We start from the raw sequence: 15,641 nt of genomic DNA on the forward strand, positions 1-15,641 counted from the left end.
CAGGGAGAAACCAACGCAGGCTCTTTTACTAAACATGGTGGGGGAGCTCAGTTGAAAAATGTATTTAAGCTAGCAAAAAATAAAAGTACGATTTCCCCCTTTCTTTCATCTAACACAGGAAATGTTTTCCTTCCAAAGGGGAACAGATTTCTTTTAAGCACATCTCAAGCGCATGTACATATTTTGGCATAATTACCTTTTAAAATTGGGATTCACACTGATGCACCAAATTGGTTGCCTTAGTAATGAGATATCACCCGGGCAACGGATTTGCTGCTCTTTCAGGAGAGCAGATCATCTGCTTCCAACTTACATGGGAGTGAGCTGGGGAAGGGGTGGCAGTAGTTTTTTATTGACAGTATCTGAGAGGGGATAAATAGGAAACAAATTATTTTTGACATGTCAACATTATTTTCCAAATATACTTTTATCATTTTTATTCATCAGTTGGGTGGGAGGAAAGAAAGGGGGGAAGGGGGGAGGGAGAAAAGGAAGGGGGGTGAGAGAGAGAAGAAAGAATGCTCTGTTGTTCCAATGTTAAATTTTTGCTGAGGCATTTTTATAGTTGTAAAAGGGCTTTGCATTTGTCAATATGTAAATGCTAAATGGCATCAGTTATATTATATATTATATATCAACAGATTTATAAATCTGCTTATATTATAAATCAACAGAAAATTTCTTCACAGTAGTAAAATCAGTGACTTGTACATAGTAATGTTATTATGTTATTATAATAGCACTGCTTAGTAACATTTGTAGGGGCAAGGCTTCAGTGTTCAATAATCGTTTACTAAATGCCTCGTAGATGATAAACAGTTTGGTTTCCTCACTAAGAACATACATCCTTTCCCATACCAATTTTCATTACTACGATTTACCAGTAAGTATTCAGTACACTTTCTCTCTGGAAGATTCTGGTACCTGGTTTGTTTTTCTTGTCCTGTACCCTGCTTTCATCTTGATCAGCATTACCATGCTGGTTATCAATAAACCAGCGATGGCCTAACTGCCAGATGAAGTGGGCACTTCACAGCTCTCATTTTGTTGGATGTATCTAAGTTTACTGCTGGTGTTCATTCCTTCTTACTTGAAATTTGCTACTCCCTTTGCTTCCCTGACTTATATATCCACTGCTTGCTCGTCATCTTGACCTGAATGGCTCCTGGGCACCTTGAGCATATCATGTCCCAAACTGTTAATTTCCTCCAAGCATGTACGCTCTTGGGCTCTGTACCCTCTCTCTCTCTCTCTCTCTCAGTTAGTGACACCAGCTAGTCAGGAATCAAGGGTGGAAACCAAGGAATCAAGAATTCCTGCTTTTCATCAGTTTCCCACCCAAACAACTATCATGATCTGCTTTTATCTCCCAAATATTTCTCAAGTTTCTTCCCATCTCAACTACCACGGCTTTGATTGAAGCCTCCATTAGCTTTCCCAAGATTACAGCGAGAAGCTCTTAATTGACCATCTTGCCTCCAAATCTTGTTGACTTCTAATCTCCCTTTGACACAGATCTATTTAAAAATTGAAAACTGACCACATCGCTTCTCGCTCTTAAATCTTTCAATGGGACTTCCCATGAATGCGATAGGAATGTGGCCTAACAGATAACCTAATAGCCCCGCTGCTTGAGAAATGTTAACAAACACCCCTATGCAGAGCTGAGCTCGCAAGACAGAGAAGGACTTACTTAGGCGCCATACAAGGTCGGCCAAAATTTAAAATTCTGACAATTCAAATGGTTCATAAGGATGTGGAATAATAAAAAAACTCTCATACATTTCAAGATAAGTGTAAGTTGTGGTGTAATTATTTTGGAAAGCAACTGAGCAATCCTCAGTGAACTTAAAAATGTGTCGACTCTGCAACCTAGCGTTCGCAATCTACGGCATATTCCCTAGAGTAGCAGTTCTCAAAGTGTGGCCTGGGGAACCCTGAGCATTGCTGAGACCCTTTCAGAGGATCCTCAAGGAAACTAATTTCATAACAATACCAGCAAGTTGTTTGCCTTTGTAATTCTCGTCGTCTCACAGGTCTACAGTGGAGTTTTCCTGAGGCCATATCACAAGCGATGACAAGACTCTAATGGAATGTGTGCTGATATATTCTTGAATTTTCTAGCCTTTTCAAAGGTGAGCTCTTGGGGAGTCCTCAAAATTTGAGAATAGCTGCCCCATAGAGACTCATTTTTACTTGTAGACAAGGAAACATGTATGAAAATGTTCACTGTAGCATTACACGGAATGACAAAATAATGAAAAACTAAATAACTATTATTAGGAAAATAAATAATTACTTTTCTTAACAATGGAAGAGCATAAAGAAGTAAAAGTAAATAGACTAGAGCTACCCTTAAGGACATGTTATAAATGCTGAGAAAATTTAAGAACATGCCGATTGAAAAAAATCAAGCTGCAGAAGACTTCGTACGGTACAGTGTGGAAACAGAGTATTACGAGCCATGACAAAAAAGAAAAAAGTGGAATCAAATTGGAGGCCAACAGCTTGACCAGCAGTTATTAATGAGGAATCATGACAGAACAGGAGCTTGTTGACCCAGGTGCTTTGAGAAGACAAGTCCTAAGCTAGCTCTTTACATCTTGTTAGATAAATAAGGGAAAGGTTAGTAAATATTTATATACTTGTCATAAAATTCAAGTGAAATCTAAATTTAACTCTGTCATCATACCTGACACTGCTGCCGTGTCTATTTGCTTCCTAATTATCCATATGGCTGTTTTCTAAGGAGGGCAAAGAACTTTCCTGTAACACTGAAAGGGCTGTTTTCGTAATTCCAAGGACTAGAATTATTCTATGTTTATTATGGGAAATGACATTTGTTTGAATGTGTTTGTAGAAAACTGTGTGCCCTATACTTGTCACAGGAAGTTTGTTTTACCCACTAACCTCTATGACAACCCACTATGACATCAATGATCCAGCTCTAATGTGCTTGACCTATATAAATGGTTTATGAAATACTGATTAAGATCTATCCTCCCTGTAATTGTGTTTTCAAGTAAAACGTGAATCGAACAGAGTGGTTCTCAAGCTTTTTGGCACCTCTTCTTCTAGAAAGCCTTCTTTCCAAACTCAAGAACAGGTGCCTCTTTTCTGAGCCCACCTGGCAGTTATTACCTCACCCAAGAGCATCACAATTCCTCCATCTCACTGACGTGAGTGCTAACACATCTCTCTCCTGACTGGGTGGTCAGCTTCTCTTGGATGGAACCATGTCTTGTTCATTTTTATGTCCCTATTCAGTAATGAGCGAACAGATTCGTGTTTACTCCTCATTTAAAAATGCATATGAGCACCCTTCTCCTGCACACCCCGAGAGCAGAGGGGTGGAAGGAGCACTCGCCATGCGTTTCTTACAACATACCACAATGACCTACAGTCAATGGCCATCATTTGATCAAAGGCACGTTTTTCTTTATTTCTTTCAACACTTCGTCAAGGTCGAGCAACATATTTTTGACCATAAATATTCCCCATGAATGAAGCAATGAGTGGACTAGCATTGGGAGCAACCTCCCTTATCACACAGCAATGCCCCCCCACCCCGCCCTCCTGTAATTCAGCTTAGGCTTTGTAGGTAGTCGTGCAAACAAACACACCTTTCCTAACCTACTCAGGGCTCTAAGTCCTTTTCTGTTTTAACCAAAACAAATAAAAATCTCTTCTCCTGGTGCATGTATTCTCAATAAAAAGTAAAGTAATTAATCACTTTTCATATGGTATATGCTTGTATGTCAAGAGCTCATTCATACGTTCAACATCAGTGTTTCAATTTAGTAAAACTATATCTTAGTTCTCATACTCAACAGTAAATGAATGACTCAGACAGCATTAGCTCAAATGACCAAGGTCATTTAATAAAGGAATTTGGCCAACTCTCATTCTTCTTTTTCTCTGAGCATGATGCCATCATCAGCTTTATGGCTCGTTTTACAAACTTGTCTTCAATAATGTGAGTCATACCTGTTTTTCCTTTAAGGAGTGCATTCTGCAGGTGCCACTGGGGGATAAGGGGAGAGTGGTTAAAAGAGTGTGTTCAGAAGCCCAGACTACTGGGTTCAAATCCCAGTTCTGCATTCTGTGTTTCCTCCAGCAAGTTACTCAGCTACTCTGTGCCTTAGTTCCCCTTTCCTAGTAAATGAAAATAGTAACAGATACTCATTCACCGGGTTCTTGTAAAACTTTAGTTAGTATATGTAGAGTGTCACTCAGTGAAGATTACTACTATATTAGTAGTCTGTGTGTGTGTGTCACTTTATGGGCAAAAGTAATTGATTTTATGAGATATAATTATTTTGCTTTTAGTCTGAGAGATAGAACACTACTCTTTGTTTCACAAAGAAGTCAGTGAGCTTTGTCTGAAAATGATGTGAAAGCCCCCACATTCATGCCACTACTTGACAAAGTTTCACAATTAACAATACATCAGGAAATAGAGGCAAATGAATACCTAAACCAACAAAATCCAATTTTCAGATAATTATTCATACTTTTTCTTTGGATGGTTTACAAAATTATCATACTCAGGTCTATATTAACCTTTGAGACTACTTATAATTAATAGTGATATTATTCTCAGTTTTAGAATTCAGTTTTAGAATGTTTATTAAATGTTTATGTCTTAATGAACCACCTTTAACCCTTCCTGGGATTGGGGCTATAACATAACCCAAAAATAAGAACATAAAATGCAAATTTAACAAATAAATACAAGAGCATACAAATAATATTAATTTCGGACAAGCCAACCAGGGCAGTCTTTGTGATAAATAAGCTGCCTTTACAACATAAAATTTTTAAGGATGAAATGATATGTCACTGAAAATCATAATTAATGTGGTCAAGCCTAGCACGTTCCATTCTCAAAGGTGCCTCAGCTCCACAGGTGATAGCAGCTCCATCCCCAACCATCTGTAGACATTTCTAAGTCAACTGGGAATAATGGATACAAACTACATTTTAGGTAAGGTTAAGGCTTATTATTAATTTCACACGGTATGAGAATGGAATACTAAAGTCTTTGTTTGTAGAGATTATACTGGTATGTAAGGATGAAATGATAATACACCTGGGATTTCCTTTTAAAAACACGGAACAGAACAAACCAACAAAACAAACACATAAAAACATGAGGTAAGAACGAGATAAAGTAAGAATGGCAAAATGTTGATAATTGTTAAAGCGGAGAGATGGGAACATGGGGACTCCCTATATTATTTTTTTCTAATTTTGTGAATATTTACAATTTTTCATAATAAAAATGTCAAAAAAAATATACACCTTTTTTCAAGGTATACTCCAAAAATGAGTTACAGTAGGCCCTCAAAATTCAATAAATTCCAGAAACTGAAACAGTACATTTAACATTCCATGATTTTAATGCAATAAAACTAAAAATTAATAACAAAATTAGAAAATAAAACAAAACATACACATAAAACATGGATCACCTGGAAATTGATGCTATATATATATACTATATATTATAGAAATATACACTTGAAACCTATATAATTTTACCTATATATATAGGTATATATATATAATTTTACCTATAACCTATATAATTTCAATGTCATCCCAATAAATTTAATTAAACAAATAAATATTTAACCATTTTGGCAAAAAGGAAACCTAAGAATAAAAAAATAATTAAATGATAATGTATCAGGTCCTATAGATATAGCAAAAGCAGTTCTCAGAACAAATTTCATAGTCCATTACCAATAAATGTGAAAGAAAAAAACTCATGAAGCACCCAGCTCCAGAAGTTGGAGAAAGAGAATCTCCTGCTTGCTTCTGCTCTTTATATTCTCAAAAAAGAAGGAAGTGATAAAGATAAAAAGCAAAATTAATAAATTAGAAATAAGAAAATTGTGGAATTAATGCATCAGAGAACTGGTTCTTTGAGGAAAAAGAGCAAAATGCATCATTAACTAAAGTTGATAAAGAAAAAAGTTGAGCAGAAATCAAACATACAAAATAAGAAGTGACAAGAGGGAATGACTAAAGATACAAAGGAAATGAAAAGAAACATACGAGATTACTTCGTTCAACTCTACTCAATACAATTTGAGAACCTGGATGATTTTCTACAAAAACATAATGATCGAAGGTGATCCTACATACAAAATAAAGACAGACCAATTATCTAAAGAACTAGAGATAGTTGAAGCGTTATGCTCCAACAAGACCCCTTTCGATGTCTTCACAGGGAAACTAAACCTGAACAGATTAACTCCAGATGCTATTAGATTGCAACAAAATGTAGAAAAAGAAGGAAAAGTGTCCATGTTATTTTGCTGAGGCAAATATAATATTGCTACCAAACTGATTAGTAGAATTCTCTGTATTGATAGCGCAAAAGAAAAAAATATGACATGAGCCTCTTGATACCTACTAAGGAGAAATTTGACTTAGTTCAACATCTCTTCTTGATTTTAAAAATGCTCTTCATACAACCGGAATAGATGGGCACCCCTTAACATGCTCAAATGTATCTATCTCAATCAGTATCATGCACAAAAAGAAACCACTAGACGCATTCCCATTAAATTCAGGAACATTTCAAGGATGTCCAATGTCACCACTCCAGGAAACTTCACCAGGAGGCTTTGCAGCAGTGCGATCCCCTCCCCATAATACGACTGCCAGTTTGAGGGCTGTGTCCCAGGAGAAGGACAGCTAATCCCAGTACATGAACAGAAAGACATTTTCCCATGAACTCTCTCAAAAGAACACTAGATCTTACATGCTTCTGTTATTTCCTTTACCAGACGCAATACACGGTAAGCTTAAAAACACTGCTGGTGTAGTGATAAAAATCAGGTAGCCCTATTTTTGTATAATATTCTCACAATATCAGTTTGCTAGTGGAATGCCAACTATTTATGATTTTGAATTAAAAGACAAAAGATCACTAACTACCCTACAATTCCATTTTCAATTAGAAACCTAAATTTATCCACCTAAAATTAGAAACATCATATATAATTGTAGCCCACATTTTGTGTATTTTATTTCACTAGCATGAGGTCTTTTCTTGCTTCTGAGATTATACCAATTTGGCTATGACCTAATAATCAAACCACCACTATCCTCTAGGAAGCCGCCAGACAAGCAAAAATAAAATTCTGGGAGTCAACTGACCCCAGGAGGCCAATGGATCTGAACATTTATAGCATGAAGCTTCTATTATTTCCTATCTAAACATGGCTGTAGTTTCACATAACTACAATAGAAAACTGCCAATTGACTTTAAATTCAAGCCTGACTGTGGACCCCCTACCTCACTATGTCATAGGTATTACAAGCCGTGAGCCACATTTAGGGCTGAGACAGAAACCGAAACACTCATTGCATGGTGTGGAGCAGGTCAGAGGCTAGCATGATTTAAATTTCCAAAGGGCTCGCAGCTCTTGCTGCTGTGGAATTCATGACCCATAACTGTGGTCTCAGGAAACCCACAAATTCCTTGCAGGAAAATGATTAGACCCTTAAGATATTATTTTGAGAAAGAATGTCTTAGGTTTAGTAGTCTTCAGTATGTGACACAGAAAGGGCCTTAACGTCTTTACTACACTGTGGCATAATGCAAAGAATAATTCCACGCTTAGAGCTTGGGTCAATGCTCTGCAATCTGAAATGATCCAAGTATATGACACGGTGATCCATTAAGATTTCTGTCTATAATCAATTACATATGCCCTTTAAGAAAAAACTAATTCCCCCCAAAGGAAGACACAATTCACAAATTCACTATTTGTCTTATTGGTGGGTCAAGAAAGCCACTCTTCAAATCCATCAACCTATTCCCAATTTGTCGTTTATAGAACAAAAAAGATAAAACTTCCCCAATACTTTTCCATCTCCCTTTGAGAATCCATCTTTAATATCAGCGTAGATGACACTGTTGATCTTGACCTATGATTTCCTACAATGAGAACGTAAATTTAAAACTACATATGCACCAAATAATAAAGGAGGGGTTCCATACCCCATTCCTCCTCCAAGACAACAGAATATTTTAAACTAAACGGGTACAGAATATTAGAGAATCATGACTCTCTCTGACGCTTTTGTGCAATATTTTCGTTAAAAATCAGTTAACTACTAATTAAAGGGTAAAACTAGTCTTCTTTCAAGATTTCCCCAACCATGCAACAAAATGTGTCCAATGTTCTGGGAATTAATGCATATGACACACAGAAGATGAATGATGAGAAATCCAAAACCAGGAAGGTCCAGGCTGAAGAGACAAAAAGCTAAAGCAACACAATCACTTGGGAGAGATTTGCCTCACACACACTTACTGACAAGCATTACACACCTCAGCTCAGCCTCATGATCTGTGGCTGAACTGACTTGACTGGTCTCTCAGCATCTCCTTGCTCAAAGCTGTAAGTCTGAAAACTTGAAATTGTTTCTTCAGTGCTGTCTTGAAATACCGCCTTATTTAATTTGTCACTCAAATGCGAGGTGAGGATGCATGATCTCAAATGCAGAAGGTATGTGGATAAGTGAAGCAATTGTGTATTATGGAAGGAAGAGAAGAACGACCTTAGCTACACCAATTCACTTCTTTTAATTTAATGATACACAGATGTGTAGATCACAAACGGGCTTTTCGTAAAATGCTTTTTTCAACGTCCAGGCAAATATTCAGGCTTTCGGTTATTCAAAGTGTGTTTATAAGAATGAAAATATCCAGAGCTCCAGTGAGACAAGCTCTCTCACGTATTAGTTGGTGGGGCATAAATCAGTACAATCTTCCTGGAAGCCATTTGATAATGACTATAGAAAATTTTAAAAGTGCCTACCTTTTAAGCCAACACTTTCGTATCTTTGACTACTAGTGAAGATGCGTTTATTGGTCTTTTGGATTTCCTCTTCTGTTATTTGTTTTTCATATTACTGGCCTATTTTTCTATTGGGTTGTCTTTTCCTTATGAATCTGTGGGGGCTACCTGTAGTTAGTATGTATTAACTTCATGGATTGTAATTATTTTTCCTGAGCTATCCTTTGTTAGTTGACTCAGTTCAGAGTATACTCTTCAGGGTAAAATTTTCTACTTAATGTCATGCAATATGTCTATCTTTTTCTTTATAGCTTTTGGGTTTCTTCAAAAAAATGTATAGGTCTGGGATTTATTTTTGTGCACGGTATGATATAGAGGTCAAACACTGTTCTCCAGTTGCTCTATTTCTGTTTAATAGAAGATTCCTCTTTTTTCCCCACCAAATTGAAATTCCATTAAATCCCCATATATACTTGAATGTATTTCAGGACTCACTATTTTATTCCACAGTCAATTCCCATGCCAGTACCACACTGTATTCATTATAGTGCATCATACTAGGTTTTAACATGTGAGAACCTTGCTTTCTACTTTTATAACTTTTCTTAACAAAGATTTAAGGGCTAGTTGGAAGAGGCAGAATCAGGATGTTGACTAAAATCAGGACCTCCACAACTGATTGTTCTTAAAGGAATAAATAGAACTGTGGCCAAAAAGAAAAAAAAAATCAGGGAAAAGAGTCCACTTACATTGTGTGCAGCAATATGAACTGTTAATATCTATTACAATCACAAATACATATACCTTTCAATCAATAATTTTGCTTCTAGGAATTAGTGCCTAGACATGAAGGCACCAGAAAGGAAGGCTGTGTGTAGAAGGAAGTCTGTTACAATTGTGGGACAATTGTAGGGGAGTGTGTGTCCAGAACAGTTAACCTGGCAGGCCTGAGACTGCTATCCTGCGTGCAAGGGTTTGGCGCTTGGCTGGTGTCTGGGAACTTGGCTGGTAAGCAGTTTCCCCACACTGATAGAAAACTTCCCCTAAAGGAGAGTGGTCAATGTGCTTAACCTGCTTGTACAATCAATGTGGTTTACGCTCAACACCTGATTTCCTTCTGGGAGTCTGGAATTTGGGTACGTGCTCGGCAGAGAGAGCCCCATGACCAGCCCCCAATAAAGACTTTGGGCACTGAGTCTCTAATGAGTTTCCCTGGTAGATAATACTTGGTACGTGCTGTCACAACTCATTGCTGGAGAAATTAAGTGTGTCCTGTACGCCTCCATTGGGAGAGAACTCTTGGAAGCTTGCTCCTGGTTTCCCCTGGATTTCACCCCACAGGCATTTTCCCTTCGCTGATTTTGCTTTGCATCGTTTTGCTGTAATAACTTTTACTCTTACGAGACCTGTGAGTCCTTGTAGTGAATCAATGAACTGGAGGTGGTCTTGAGGACCCTGGACACAGGAGATAAGAGGAGATGTGGGCGGAGAAGGTAAAGGTAGGGAAAAGAGTACTAAAATAGTTTAGCAAAAGAGAAAGGTGGGTATAAAAATTACCACGTGGACTATCGTCTCATTTATAGTATAGCATATATGCTTGTACATATGCACAGAAAGCTATCAGAAAGAATGGTCACCACAATGTTGACGTGTTACCTCTGCATGGTGGGATTTTAGGTGATTTTCCCCAGTTTCCCTTACAATTTTCGGTATGCTTTGAACCTGTTTTTACACTGAGCATACTTGAATTACATAATCAGGAAAAAGATAAAGCTATTTTGTTATTTTAAAAAGGAAATAAAAATAGATCGTTGGCAATTCTTGTTTAAAATACCATCCCTGATGTGGCCTCTCCTCACTTGCCACAAAATTCCTATGAGGAAACAGAAAAAGTAAAACACACATCCCGTGGAAAGTTAGGTGACTGATAGCCTCTGCCCAAAAGCTGACAAAAGTTCCCACTCATTTTAATGGCCTGTGGAGTTGTCTACAGAACATAATCAGTACATCGCATATATCACATTCCACCACGGTCTGCCTGACAGTGGGGAGGAAGATTCTTATTTCCTACTCCATTGCCTTATGGTTAAGAAATGCAAGACTAACATCACAGAGAACACTGGACAGCGTTCTCCACAATGTGGGAGAAGAGAGATTTTCTTTTAGAATCTCTCTTTTCTAGGTAGAAATTGTAATTTCTCGTGAGATAAAAAGCAGAGGTGTAGAGAGCACTGGGAGGAAGAGCCCTGTTAGGAGTGTATACCTGGAATTATAACTTTTTATATAAGAGCTGGGCCATGGGGCTAGGACGGGGAACAGTTGGTCCTATCTATGGCTGGCAGAGCTGCAACAGACTACACACCGTGTTTCCCCGAAATAAGACCGAGCCGGACCATCAGCTCTAATGCATCTTTTGGAGCAAAAATTAATATAAGACCCGGTATTATATTACATTATATTATATTTATTATATTATATATTATATATTATATAAGACTGGGTCTTATAGTAAAATAAGACCGGGTATTATATTAATTTTTGCTCCAAAAGATGCATTAGAGCGGATGGTCTGGCTAGGTCTTATTTTCGGGGAAACACAGTCGTCTGTGGGACACTGACAACTGTGAGAAAAAAACAAACTGCCCCTGTAGATTTAAGAAGAGGATTCTATCCTTCACCAAGTGGACAGAGAGTTCAGACTAGGGTGACTCTACAGTGTATTATCCATACTGGGACACTTATGAGAGTGAAAGGGGTACTACTAATAGTTACAACAGAGGGGAGAGTGAAAGGGGTACTAACTAATAGTTACAACAGAGGGGAGAGTGAAAGGGGTACTACTAATAGTTACAACAGATAACACTCCTAAACCAGGACTGTCCCAAGCAAATTAAGAGGTATCATCAGGCTGGTTCAGGCCAAACGCTGAGCCTGAGTCCATCTCTTGCATAGGTATAAAGAAAAGAGTATCAGATCTGCAAAACAACAAAAACACCACTGGTAAGTCCTGAAGGACATATTTATGAAAGTAATGTATTATGGCAGACAGAAAACAGAGATCCTGTAAATTTACAAGCAATCTCAAGAAAGAAAACACAACTGAGTATAAGCAATATAAAAAAAAAATTAATAGAAGGAAACTGTTTTAGGATGAAACAGAATTTAGTATTTCACTCCAAGAGTTTTTCTGAGTTCTAGGCAAAATAAATGAAAGAAACCAACACCTAGAAACATCTTGGCAACTGGGAAGAGAAAACTTTCATTATTTGCATATGACAGAATCATTGACTCAGAAAAACGAACAGAATCAACAAACATGAATCAAGAAAGGTTTCATTCTAGATACAGATACCCCAACACAAGCCAATATTATTTATCTGCACCAACACTGCCATGTAGAAAATATAATAAAATATTCACAGCAGTAACAAAAACAATTAAAATCTCTAGGAATTAACCACCAATTCATAAGGTGTCCCTAAGTCTAAAGGTCAAAGAAATGATTTATATAAGCCTATTCTATACTCTTATGATGACTTAATATTATAAAAATGTTAATCCTTTAAGTTAATCTATAAATTCAATGCAGTGCTGATAAAAAGTATTGTTGAATTTAATGAACACAATAAACACACTTTAAAATTTATATTGCAGAATAAAGGTCCACGTATAGGTAAATCAACCTTAATAATGAAGAGAAGATGGCGTTATCCTACCATAAACTGTCCTACCATATAAGAGACACTACAGTAAAAACTGTGGCATTAGTGCAAAACCAGGCAGATATAAAATGGAACAGAACAGAGCACACAGAAACAAAATATGTATATTTAATATACAATAAAAACCAATGGGAAAAGGACACATTGTTTAGTAGATGGTATTGAGGAAACTTGCTCACCACATAGAAAATGAAACTGGATTCCTATATAAAACCACATACATAGGTGGATTATAAATGGACTAAAGACTTAAATATGAAAGGTAAAGCTAGACGATTCATAGAAGAAAATACAGGATGGTACCTCTGTGAACTAGAGACAAGGAAAGCCCTCTTCAACAAAATTCCAAAGCACAAAATATAAGGGAAAATATTGAAGAATTGGATTATGTGAAAATTAAGGATTCTCTTCAACAAAGTATAGTATAAAATTCATTAGGATGCATACAGAATAGGAGAATATATTTATAAGGTCTAAAGTGAGTAAGAGATTAACATCTTACGAAAATGTTTAAGGCAATGATAACCAACTCCAGTAGAAAAATGGACAAGGGCTATGAATGGGTAGTTCACAAGAAAACCAAAAAAGCAAACAAGCATTTAATGAAATACTCAGATTTAATAGTAATCAGAGAAATAAAAAGTAAAACAGAAATGAGATAACATTATACCTGTTAGTCTGGCAAAATGCATAGGTAGCTGGATGATACTGGTAAGACTGGGCACACAATAACCCCCATAGACAGCTGGTGGTGCCAACTGGCATTCATTTTGGAGAGGAACACGGCACTCCTTATACCAATTAGGTCTGTATATACCCAATGGCCCACCGCTTTCCTCTTTCTTGGTATATATCCCAAGGACATTCTCACGGAGGCACATGATTTCTTTTTATATAAGTAATGAAATAATGTTTTACATTAAAATGGTTCGTATGGAAGGTATGGAAATGAGTATGGGGATAAAAAGAAATACAGGAGCGAGTGAATGAAGCGAGGAGCCCTGTACAGATCAACGACAGGTACCGTGAGCTAACGAGCATCAGGAAGTCAACACCGCACACTTCAGTCAAGTGCAGGAGGTGGGTAATGATGGGTGAGAGAGGTTGTTTCACACATGTCGGTAATACTTTTGAATTACACGATAAAAACGTCCTTTCTGGAGTTAAGGTGAGGGAAACAACTCCGTTAACTACAAGAGACAAGAACATCTCTCTAAATACCAGAAGATACACTGTCTTTAGCGTTTTGAGGATAGAATAATTTGGAGCTCAGACAGCCATATGTGAGGGCAACAGAACATATTCTAAGATACGCATAGATATAAAAACTGTACCACTGTGAACATTTCTTGAATCAAAGAAAATGTTCAACAAAATTTTAAGAACATAAAAGCAAAGAGCTTTATCGATAAAATACAAAATTACCTTTTGTAGAAAGAGGACAATCCTTACGAGCATCTGGGCACGGAGTTCTTCCAAGGTAAAGAGTGTTCGGGGTGTCCTAATGAAAATTTTGGTCTTCCCATAAGCTACGTCGTCGTGAAAACCACAATGTTCAATCAGTTTCTTGACAGCCTCTTTGTCTGAAGGGAGGTCATGGTTGGGCCAGGTGAATTCAGAGATCATCTTGTATCTGGGTGAAAAAAGAACAGGGCACAGAGTAAGTAAGAATAATGGTCTCAATAGATGTGGAATAATGGTCTCAATAGATGTGGAAAAACTATCGCATACAATTGAAGATGCTTCATAGAAAGAAAGAAAGAAAGAAAAAAACTCCTTAGCAAACTAGAAATAGAAGTGAACTTCATAGCCTGATAAGAGATGTGAAAAAAGCCTTCAAATTCAGTAAGACACAACATTCCTTTATGATAACATCTCTTACTAAATTAGGGATAGAGGGGTACTTCCTTCATTTAACAAATGCTATTTACCTTAACCTCACAGCAAATATCATTCACGAAGGGGCATTCGCTTTACAAACAGAACAAGACAAGGATGCCCTCATCACCGGTTTCCCAGCCTGCCTAGTGAGACTAACAAACAAACTGGTTAGTGACTGGGGAAAGAACAAAACTAATCTTACTTATGAACAATATACTCGCTTCAAAGGAAATTACGGAGATTGTCAGATAAACTATTATCACTAAAAGAAAACGAAGCAGGGTTCTGCATATAAGATGAATACACAAAAATCAATCGCGCTTCTACATACAAGCAGCCAACAGCTCCTTGCCATGTGGACCTCACATAGGGCAGTTCACTACACACCAGCTTCACGAATGTGAGCGTGAGCAAGACAGAAGTCACCGAGTGGAGCCTGATCTCACAGGCTTTTGGAGCCTGATCTCACAAGTGATATATCATCACTTCTGCCATATTCCATTTTGCTAGAAGCAAATCACCGGGCCCAGGCCACATGCATGGGAAGGGGATTACACAGGGTGAACCCCAGGAGGTGGGAATCCCTGGGACCAGCTTAGAAGACAGCCTACGAGCGTGTTTCCCCGTCCCGGCCCTTGCCTGGTGCAAAGCTGTTTAATACACGTAGTCCAACTTAGCGATGTTGTTTATGTACTGCATCTGAATGTTAAGTCATAGTGAAAAACGCTGTCCTCACACGCAGGGTACAGAGTAATTCACCTGTGTGTTCTTCTATTACTTGTATGTTTTTATTTTTTTACACTTAGAGCGCTGATCCATTTGGTGCTTATTTTGGTGTAGGGTATGAGGTATGGATCCGATGCTACCCTTCGACAAAAGGCTAATTCCAACACTACTTCCTAAACGTCAGTTTTTCGCCCTACAATTTAATATGTCATTTTTATCACATACTAAATTTGTATGTGCACTTCAGTGCGTTTCTATGCTTCCCGGTCTGTTTCATTTCACTGTCTGTCCATCTGTGCATCTGTGTCACATGGTTTTGTAACAATTATTGATGTATTTCAATATCTGGTGGTCTTTCCTCATTCTTTTCTGTATTATTCTGTATTATTATTATTATTATTATTATTATATCTCTCCTCATTCTTTACTGTATTATTCTGTATTATTATTATTATAGGTCATTCTAGGTATTCCTGCATGTTTATTTTTC

The 15,641-nt window shown here is 37.4% G+C and overlaps 1 protein-coding gene across 1 annotated transcript in view; it reads right to left on the bottom strand.

Annotated features, from left to right (window-relative positions):
* The window catches only part of MYO1D (myosin ID), a 285,823-nt gene that overhangs the window by 147,944 nt on the left and 122,238 nt on the right, over positions 1–15,641 (bottom strand). The window contains exon 16 of the mRNA XM_081027840.1: positions 13,970–14,177. Coding sequence (XP_080883966.1) covers positions 13,970–14,177 — 208 coding nt within the window. The remainder of the gene's footprint in view (positions 1–13,969; positions 14,178–15,641) is intronic.

The sequence above is a fragment of the Rhinolophus hipposideros genome, assembly GCF_964194185.1.
Source record: "Rhinolophus hipposideros genome assembly, chromosome: 20".
Lineage (NCBI taxonomy): Eukaryota > Metazoa > Chordata > Mammalia > Chiroptera > Rhinolophidae > Rhinolophus > Rhinolophus hipposideros.